The sequence below is a fragment of the Eubalaena glacialis genome, chromosome 18 (assembly GCF_028564815.1).
Source record: "Eubalaena glacialis isolate mEubGla1 chromosome 18, mEubGla1.1.hap2.+ XY, whole genome shotgun sequence".
NCBI lineage: Eukaryota > Metazoa > Chordata > Mammalia > Artiodactyla > Balaenidae > Eubalaena > Eubalaena glacialis.
The window spans coordinates 59,566,160-59,576,060 of NC_083733.1; the positions used below are offsets into that span (position 1 = coordinate 59,566,160).

At 54.3% G+C, this 9,901-nt stretch overlaps 1 protein-coding gene across 1 annotated transcript; it reads left to right on the top strand.

Moving 5' to 3' along the window:
• The first annotated feature begins 364 nt into the window (after positions 1-364).
• CEACAM16 (CEA cell adhesion molecule 16, tectorial membrane component) lies at positions 365-8,413 on the top strand. Its single transcript, XM_061173314.1, has 6 exons — positions 365-401; positions 1,634-1,978; positions 2,309-2,584; positions 3,530-3,808; positions 5,878-6,204; positions 8,205-8,413. The coding sequence occupies exons 1-6, from the start codon at positions 365-367 to the stop codon at positions 8,213-8,215; spliced, it is 1,275 nt and encodes a 424-aa protein (XP_061029297.1). The 3' UTR covers positions 8,216-8,413.
• The last annotated feature ends 1,488 nt before the right edge of the window (positions 8,414-9,901 follow it).

Consider the following 9,901-nt stretch of genomic DNA (forward strand, 5'->3'; position numbering starts at 1 on the left):
CTGGGCCGTGGGTAAGAACTGCCCTAAAATCTTCCCCTGCCCCTCCTTCCTCCTCCCTGATGACCTGGTTCTTCTCCTGGTACCAAACCTGGGCCCTCGGCACAAAGAAGTTTAGGCAGCGCCCCAGGAGGCCTGGCCAGGTCGTGGCCCCTGGCCCGTGCCTGCCATACCTGCTCTGGTACCCAAACGGGGCCCCAGATCCTCGGTGACTCGATCCCTCCAAATTCAGGTGATCTCCCCCGGCTCCAAATCACCGAACCCTCCCAGGTCCGGCGCCAGACGGAGCCAAACCTCAACCAGGAAGGGTCTCGGAGCATCGGGCCGCCAACGCCGCTGTCTCCAAGAGCTGGGTTTGGGGTGAAAGATGGTGCTGACCAGATGCAGCTGGCTCCTCCTCAGTGGTGAGCGAGAATGGCGCCCCCAGAACCTCAGCCCCCACGGCCTCGGGGAAGGGAGGGGATCCCCGGCCTGGGGAGGGAAGGTGTCAGCCGGAAATCCAGCACGTCTGGAGGATAGCTCTGCTTCACACAGGCACAATTTGCTCCACTAAGAGTCACCAGTGTGGGACAGGCCGGGGACCGTCACCCAGAGAGGTTTTCAGGTGGACTTTGGAGATTTCTAAGAGCGGGGTGTAGGCTAGGGCAAGGGAGCCACTGCTATGCCTTCATTCATGTGGTAAACTCTTACTGAGCTCCGGAAGCCTTAACTAGAGCAAGTTGTAACCAGCCACTCTGCCCCTCCCTCAGGCTATGGTTTGGGCAGTTGCCTTCCTCTTCTCAGCCTCAGTTTCCTCATCTGTGAAATGGGCCTAACTCCTGGGGTCATTTGAAGGTCATTCCAAGCAGCATTTACTAGTGCTTACTGGGTGCTATTCTAAATGCTTTCCACGTACTCATAACCACCCTATGAAGAAGGCCCACCCATGACCCCCCACTCCATAGACCAGAAGCCTGTGGCTCAGAGAGGTCAAGGCACCGGTCAGGGTCCCACAGCCAGAAAGCGGCAGGGCTGAGTGCTAGACCCAGAGACCTCGCTCATAGTCAGCCTTTATCAGCACGGAAAGTACCAGAAACCAAGCCAAGCATGTAAGCACTTCTTACGTGAGAACCGCCGCGTCTTCCCAATCCAGGCAACCACACACAGTTCAAACCCAGGCAGCCCCAACCAGCTAGTCAGGTTTGGGGCTTATCTGTTGGGTTGAGAACAGAAGGGGTGGAGTGTATTAATCACGGCCCTACTTTCTGCCTCTGGAGAGGCAGAGGAAGGGCGCCGGACCGGGAGTCGGGGCCCAGGGGCTGCACGAGGCAGCCTGATCTCGTAAGTGGAGGCCTAGTGACTCTCACAGCGGGAGGGGGGGGAACCCTCTGGGTGGTATCCAAGGTCCTGCAGGCTGAGCATGTGCTGTGAGCTTGCTGTGCGCAAAGACTCAGGCTGGATCCTTAGCATAGCCCATCAAATCCAACCCTCAGATCACAGCCCCCTCCCCAGGACTGAGACTCCACACCTGGCTGACAGTTTCTGAGCACTTACTTGTGGGAGGAACACATGTGCCAGGAGCCACATCTCCCCCTCCATCAAACGTGGGGAGCGATCAAGTCCACCTCATCCCACCCCTCTGGCTCCTTTTCCTCAGCCTCTTTCCTGAGCGTGGGGGCCGAGATCGCTATCACCCCCGAGCCTGCCCAGCCAGCCGAGGGCGACAACGTCACACTGGCTGTCCAAGGGCTTTCAGGGGAGCTGCTTGCCTACAACTGGTATGCGGGGCCCACGCTCAGTCTGTCTTACCTGGTGGCCAGCTACATCGTAAGCACAGGCGATGAGACCCCTGGCCCGGCCCACACGGGGCGGGAGGCTGTGCGTCCCGACGGCGGCCTGGACATCCAGGGCGCCCTGCCCGGGCACTCGGGCACCTACATCCTGCAGACTCTCAACAGGCAATTTCAGACGGAGGTGGGCTACGGACGCTTGCAGGTCTATGGTGAGACACCCCCCAGAGCCCCCTCTTCCCCAGCTGGGCTTTCCCATCTCCTTCCCAATCCTTCTTTAAAAAACAAAAACAAAAAAAAAAACTCTAAAAAATATTAAAACCATCAAAAAAAAAAAAAACCTGACCTAAAATAACATTAAAATGCGCATCTCCTCCCAGATGGCTTCTGGGATTAAACCTGCCTCTCAACCTGTTCTTTGCCCCTCTGCCTGGGGGTTCAGGGGCACCACCGGGATCCAGCCATGTCCCCTGCCTGGGGAGGGGGAGGCCCTGGAAGCAGGCAGTGCCCGGCCCCCTCCCCCTCTGTCTCTTGCCCCACAGAGATCCTGGCCCAGCCTGTGGTCATGACCAACAGCACTGCGTTGGTGGAGCGCCGGGACACCCTGCGCCTGACATGCAGCAGCCCCAGCCCCGCCGAGGTCCGCTGGTTCTTCAACGGCGACACCCTGCCCATCGCCGTCCGCCTCGGCCTGTCCCCTGACGGCCGGGTGCTGACCCGGCACGGCATCCGCAGGGAGGAGGCCGGAGCCTACCAGTGTGAGGTCTGGAACCCGGTCAGTGTCAGCCGCAGCGAGCCCATCAACCTGACCGTGTACTGTGAGTCCTCCTGGCCCAGCCCCTGCAGAGATACCCAGTGCCCCAACCTCATAGATGGGGAAACTGAGGCCAGGAGAGAGTGCCCAAGGGCATGCAGTGAGTCAGTAGGCCAGCTGGGGTTAGAAACCAGGGATTCCTCATAAAGTGCACTTGACCCATCTCCTAAGGACGAAAGACCACCTTTGAAATTGAATAATCCTTCCCTTTGAATCAATACCTCCAGGACTGGTTGATTTTGAAAGGGAGGGGGGATGGCGTGAGTGGTGGAATGGGAGGGGAAATAAAATTAAAAACATAACCAAAGCATGGAGTCATTCCCAGGGGCAGCAGATATGCAGTGTGGCATCCAGAGAAAGGAAATCACTCAGGTACACGAGGGCCGGCAATGTAGAAAAACTTAGAACCTAGAATCCTACAACCAGGGCATTCTGGATTTAAGAAGCACTGGATTCTAGACTCTGAGAATCCTAGAAACTCTAGAAGCAGAAATTCTTAGAATCTTAGAATCTAATTCTAAAACCTTAGAGCCACCCAACCCTAGAATCTTAGAAACATAGATTTCTAGAATCTTAGAATCCTAGAACATAGAAACATCTGCTCTTGGAACGCTAGAATTCTAGACTCTTAGAATGGCTTATCAGAAACCATTTAGACTTTTTTTTTTTTTTAATGGAACCACAGATTTCAAAAATATCTTGCAATGTTGTCTGGCCCAACACCCTCTTTTTACAGAAGAGAAAACTGAGATTCCCCTGAGAGGGAAGGTGATTGTCAAGATCTCAGAGCAAGTTAGAGATCCATGTGGGATTCGAAAAGGCCAGAGCTCTTTTTCCCTCCAGATATTCCCAGGGGCCCATCCTGGTGGAAAGAAAGCCAGGGGGGGTGCCCACCTCGACCACCCTCTCCCTCCACTGCCCCGTTTCTCTCCCTCCCCCCCCCCCACAGTTGGCCCAGAACGCGTGGCCATCCTCCAGGATTCCACCACCCGCACGGGCTGCACCATCAAAGTCGATTTCAACACATCTCTCACGCTGTGGTGCGTGTCCCGGTCCTGCCCGGAGCCTGAGTACATGTGGGTCTTCAACGGGCGGGCCTTAAAGAATGGCCAAGACCACCTCAACATCAGTAGCATGACGGCAGCCCAGGAGGGCACGTACACATGTATTGCTAAGAACCCCAAGACCCTGCTGTCTGGATCTGCCTCAGTGGTGGTCAAACTCTCTGGTGAGTCGTCCCCGGCCTGACCAACCCCCCCTCTCCATGGAGGCCCAGCTGGACTCAAGCTTTGGCTGCTCCACCCGCCATTAGGCCACCATTTGCCCAAGAGATGATTGGAGAGTGAGAGATTCTCAACCCATTCGTTGGCCAAGTGACAAAGTGGCATATCAGGTGGACCCTCTTCATCCAGGTGACAAAAAGAGGCAGTCTGTGCCTTGTCACCCAGAAAACAACTGACAAATCAGGCTCTCTTCCTTGAGGGTTGGCAAAGTGAGAAATGGGCCACATGTCCCAAACCGTGCATCTGCAGAGTGGGAAAACATTCGGATGTCCCTTCATATGGGTGCCCATGTTCTAAATTCAGTCTGTCACAGCTGCTCCAGGCTGGACCCACTCCCTGCCAAACAGACAGCTGAACCTCAGCGCATCCAACTAGATAACCCAGTTATCTGGCCCAGAGGCCGGTGTGCGCACGCGTACATGGATACACTCCTGGAAAATCACAGCCAGTCGTTGGCAAATGGAAAAACACAGCGAGAGAGGCACTGTCTTGCCTCTGTCCTTAAACAACCTGGCGGTGGGGGTAGTGCAGACACAGCTGGTGTTCTCAGAGACACATCAGGATCCTCAGGGGACATTTTCTCATCCCCTGGGGATGGTGGCTTTGAACATTAGGGCCTCATTCATTCCGCCTTGGTTCCTTCCCAAGTGGCCACCATCTCCCAGGGACAGTGGGAACGGTCCTTCCCTCCCTCCTCCCTCCCTCTTACTAACAGGCTGGGCCTCATCCAAAGGGTGGATACTCTTTCACCCAAAGCAGAAATGGCATTCCCAGAGGTAAGTGTACCTCCTGCCCCACCCTACTGGGGCCTTAGCAGCTGGTCTTGGCAGGAGACAGGGGGGTGGACCGGATGACCTCAGGCGCTGTCCAGAGCCCTGTCTGTGCAGGTCAAGATGGGGGGGAGTCCAAGGTGTGCAGGTATGTGCAGGGAGTGGGTAGAGCGCCCCCAACGGCCTCCTAAACCGTCAGCACCCCTGTGGCAGGTGCCAGGGGAGAGACAGAGGAAAGGGAGATGCCACCCTTCTTCCACCTGGGCGAGACTCTGATCTGACGGAGGAGACATGGTCTCTGCCCTTGCAGACATGGCCTCGAAACAGGGAAGCATAGCCTCCCTATTCAAGAGCTGCCAGTCAGGGAGAAGAGGCAATGCCTCACACTCCACTCTAGCAGTGATGAAGGAGACATGACAGCCGCCCTCAGTGAGCTTCCAGTCAGATGGAGGAAACACAGGAGACACTGGAGGAGATTTTGTATTCTGATGGGGGAGACATGGTCTTGAGGAGACATGGCTTTTTTTTTTTTTTTTTTTTTTTGAGAATTCCTAGTCTGATGGGGGAGACACAGTTCCCACCTTTGGGGTACTCCCAATCTGATGGGGGAGTACAAGCCCCCCACTTTCTAGGAATTTCCAGTCTGATGGGATAGACATGCCCCCATTCAAGTTCTGGGGTCCCCAGCCTGACTGGAAAGACCCAGCCTGAAAATAATCTGGAATTTCCAATCTGATGGAGGAGACATGGCCTCCCACCCTCTGGAATCTTTCAATCTGATGGGGAACTATAGCCCCCATATTCTGAGGTCTCTTGAGCTGACAGAAGAGACAACACCTGGAGTACACAGCTCCCAACTATCCGATGGGGGAGACACGGCCCCCATATTCTGAGAATTTCCAATCTGATGGAGGAGACATGACTCAACCCTCTAGGGTCTTCCAGTTTAATGGGAGAGATATTCCCCCAAAGGCTGGAAATTCCTAGTCTAATGGGGGAAGAGACAGCCCCCATTGGGGTTTCTCAATCTGACGGGTGAAGACAGCTCCCTGGCAGGCAGGCATTGCTGAGACACAAAATCCACCTCCATACCACACAAGTCACCTCCTTACTCTGTCTCCCTCCCACCAACCCGCATGGGGAGTGCCAGCTGGGGGAGGCATATGTGAGCTGGCCGGGGGTGGGCGGGGGACGCTCTGCCCCGCGAAGGCGCAGCTGACCCAGCCCCCTCGCTCTCTCCCCAGCGGCTGCGGTCGCCATGACAATCGTGCCGATGCCGACCAGGCCGATGGAGGGCCAGGACGTGACACTGACCGTACAGGGCTACCCCAAGGATCTGCTGGTCTATGCCTGGTACCGCGGGCCTGCCTCCGAGCCCAATCGGCTGCTCAGCCAACTGCCGTCGGGGAACTGGATCGCAGGCCCCGCGCACACAGGCCGGGAGGTGGGCTTCGCCAACTGCTCGCTGCTGGTGCAGAAGCTGAACCTCACCGACGCCGGCCGCTACACACTCAAGACCGTCACGCTGCAGGGCAAGACTGAGACGCTGGAAGTGGAGCTGCAGGTGGCCCGTGAGTGTGCGGGAGGGGACAGGGAGAGGGGGGCCTCTTTTCAGACAAGGGCTCCCAGAAGAGGGGCTCCGCTTTCTCCATCTGACTTGGGACTCCCCAAATGGAGCTCGTGCCTCTTCTGTCAAACTGATGACCTAGACCAGGGGTAGATAGGCTTCCTCCATCAGACTGGGGACACTAAACGGGGCTTCCATGCCTTCTCTCTTCTGTAAGAGGCACACCAGACCAAAGGTTTTAAAATACAGTGTGTAGTCTGAGGGTAAGGCATCCTTTTTCCTGGACCATAAAACACAGGAGATATTGCCTCTACCACCATACTGGGGGAATAGGCTAATGATGGGCGTTTACCTCTCCCATCAGACTAGAGGTATAGAGGGTGGATCCTGCCTCCCTCTTCAGACGGTCATCCTCGACAATGGGGATCGTGTTTCATGCTTTGCGTTACAATAAGAGTGAGAACAGAATTCCTACCCTCAGAAGGTAAATTAATCTCTCAAACTGAAATAGGGACGATCTCCTCCATCAGGATGGAGATTTCTAGGTGGTGGGAATTGTGTTTCCTCTTCAGACTGGAAATTCCCTGTGTTCAGGAACAATGTCTCTTCCATCAGAATGGGAATTTCTAGATGATGGGGACCATGACTCCCAGTCAGACTGGGAGCTCCCAGAAGTCAGGAACAATGTCTCCTCCATCAGACTGGGAGCTCCCAGAAGTCAGGAACAATGTCTCCCCCATCAGACTGGGAGCTCCCAGAAGTCAGGAACAATGTCTCCCCCATCAGACTGGGAGCTCCCAGAAGTCAGGAACAATGTCTCCCCCATCAGACTGGGAGCTCCCAGAAGTCAGGAACAATGTCTCCCCCATCAGACTGGGAGCTCCCAGAAGTCAGGAACAATGTCTCCCCCATCAGACTGGGAGCTCCCAGAAGTCAGGAACAATGTCTCCCCCATCAGACTGGGAGCTCCCAGAAGTCAGGAACAATGTCTCCCCCATCAGACTGGGAGCTCCCAGATGTTGGGGACCGTGTCTCCCCATCAGACTGGGAGCTCCCAGAAGTCAGGAACAATGTCTCCCCCATCAGACTGGGAGCTCCCAGATGTTGGGGACCGTGTCTCCCCATCAGACTGGGAGCTCCCAGAAGTCAGGAACAATGTCTCCTCCATCAGACTGGGAGCTCCCAGAAGTCAGGAACAATGTCTCCCCCATCAGACTGGGAGCTCCCAGAAGTCAGGAACAATGTCTCCCCCATCAGACTGGGAGCTCCCAGAAGTCAGGAACAATGTCTCCCCCATCAGACTGGGAGCTCCCAGATGTTGGGGACCGTGTCTCCCCATCAGACTGGGAGCTCCCAGAAGTCAGGAACAATGTCTCCTCCATCAGACTGGGAGCTCCCAGATGTTGGGGACCGTGTCTCCCCATCAGACTGGGAGCTCCCAGAAGTCAGGAACAATGTCTCCTCCATCAGACTGGGAGCTCCCAGATGTTGGGGACCGTGTCTCCCCATCAGACTGAGCATCCCCAGAGGTCTGAGATGTCATGTCCCTGGAGCCTTGCCTCCCCCATCAGACCAGGCAGTCTCAGAAGCCATGTCCCTGAGTTAAGGACAGTGACCCCCCTCCCTCAGACTTGAAGCTTTCAGGATCAGGGACCCAATCACTGCCAGACACCCTAGCACCCTCCTTCACCCATTCACTCATCAAACCCTAGTTTTCTGGGTCAGCGTTGGGGGGAGAAGGCTGGTCAATGAAGCAGGCCACCCCCGATGAAGCCTCGGAATTTCTTTTCACTCTGTCTCTCTTCTCACAGTCAACCTCCCTTCCTCGCACAAGGACCAACGCCACCTTCCTGAACCTGAACCTGGCACAGGCTGAGCATGGGGCGGGTGGGGCCGCTGGGAGGCCAGGGTTGGGCAGGGCAGCAGAAGGAATGGGGGCGCTGGGGACCTGGTCCCCCCTCCCTGACGGCCTCCTCCACCCCTGTGCCCCATCCTCCCCCACAGCCCTGGAGTAGCACCGTGGCCCTGGAGACCTCCAGAGAGACCAGCTCTTCGTGCCACCCTCCTTGTTTCCTCCCCCTGAGTGGAGGACCACTTGCTTCCAGCAAGGATGCAGGACCATGGTTCACGGTTCTCCTGCTTCCACCCTAGAGTTAGAGCCAACAGGGCCCTGCTCCTTCACTGAGCTGTCGGAGAGCCACAGAGGCTATAAACATCCTGGTTAACACACGCCTGTGTCAGCCTCTCCTTCCACCACTCCCAACCCTGCCATTCCTGGTCACCACACTTGCTTCTTTTCCCACCCAAGATTATTCTCAGTCTGGCTGCATGCATGCGCAGGGGTGCCCAAAGCACAGGGCTCCAAGCCCCCACTGCTTGATGTCAGGGCCTTAGGCCCTTCCCACATCTCCCCAGGTTATATCTGAGGGTCCTGCTTCCCAGTGGCCCAAAGAGTGCCCCTCCCGTGGCACCAAACAGCTGCCCTGTTTGAACACGGCCCTCCCCTACACTGCGCCTCACTCCATAACCCAGGGACTGATTTGTGCACAGGACAAAGAATGACCACATTTCTCAAGAAGAGTTCCAGCATCTTCTGGCCCTCATCCATTTAACCAAAGATGCCCTTTTGTGTCCTCCATTGTCCTGGGATTCCCCCACCCCCACCCCATGTATCTCAAACATCACTTGCACAGTCCTAAAAATATCTCCCTCCTCCTCTAAACACACAAAAAAGCCCCTATGAATAAATGAATGCAAATGGGGCAGGGGTGGGGTTGAGGGGTGGAGAGCAGGGCAGTGGGAACCGGAAGGAGTGTGTCTTCTAACTCCTCTCACTAGTAGGGTATGAGCCGCAAGCCTAACCCAGCCAAGATGACCCACTATAGGGAGACTCTTGGTGTTAGTCAGAAGTGGTAATAGCAGACTCCAGGCTTGGGGTAGAAAGAGAGATTTGGGCAAAGATGGAAAGACCTAGTAGAGAGATTTCCCAGAAACTTTCAAGACAGATCCTTTCTGGGGATGGCCATGTTGAGCTGAGATGGTGAGTGGTGAAAGGCACCCAGAATGAGGGTTATAAAATCTGGGTTAGAATCCTGCATTTGCTATGGATTCACTAGACTCTCAATTTGTCCATCAGTAAAAATGTGTGGACTTAGGATAGACTAGAGTTTTCCAAACCATTTTATTAGCCTCAGAGCCCTTTCTTCAAATACAAACTTACATGGTAGGTCAATATATTATTTAAAATAGCAATGCAATAAAAGTAGATATCAATTCAAAAGCTATAGTCCTCCCCCTCACCAAATTTCTACACATTTTTGAAGAATATCCTTAAATTTAAATAATACTTGGATTACAGAGGCAATTAAAATGCAAAATACCAACAAGAATCAATTGCCAGTGAAAACATAATATCTATATCTATATCTATATCTATATATATATATATAGAGAGAGAGAGAGAGAGAGAGAGAAAAACTGTGGGATATGGCCAAAGCTGCACTTGGAGGGGGAATGATAGCCTTAAATGCTTAAAGGCATTGAGAGCACTAAAAAGAAAAGATTTTGAAATTGAGCAAAATAAGGTTGCCACTCAAGAAACTAGAAAAAGTCCATGAAATAAACCAAAGTAAAAAGGTAAGGAATTAAGAAAAGTAAAAGCAGACATGGATGAAGTATAAAATAAAACATAGAGTTAGTCA

Excerpts from the sequence above, each read along its gene's own strand:
- CEACAM16 (XM_061173314.1), top strand. The coding sequence starts at position 365 with ATGGTGCTGACCAGATGCAGCTGGCTCCTCCTCAGTG. Across the intron at positions 402-1,633 it reads CAGCTGGCTCCTCCTCAGTG|CCTCTTTCCTGAGCGTGGGG; the intron begins GTGAGCGAGAAT and ends CCTTTTCCTCAG. Across the intron at positions 1,979-2,308 it reads CGGACGCTTGCAGGTCTATG|AGATCCTGGCCCAGCCTGTG; the intron begins GTGAGACACCCC and ends CTTGCCCCACAG.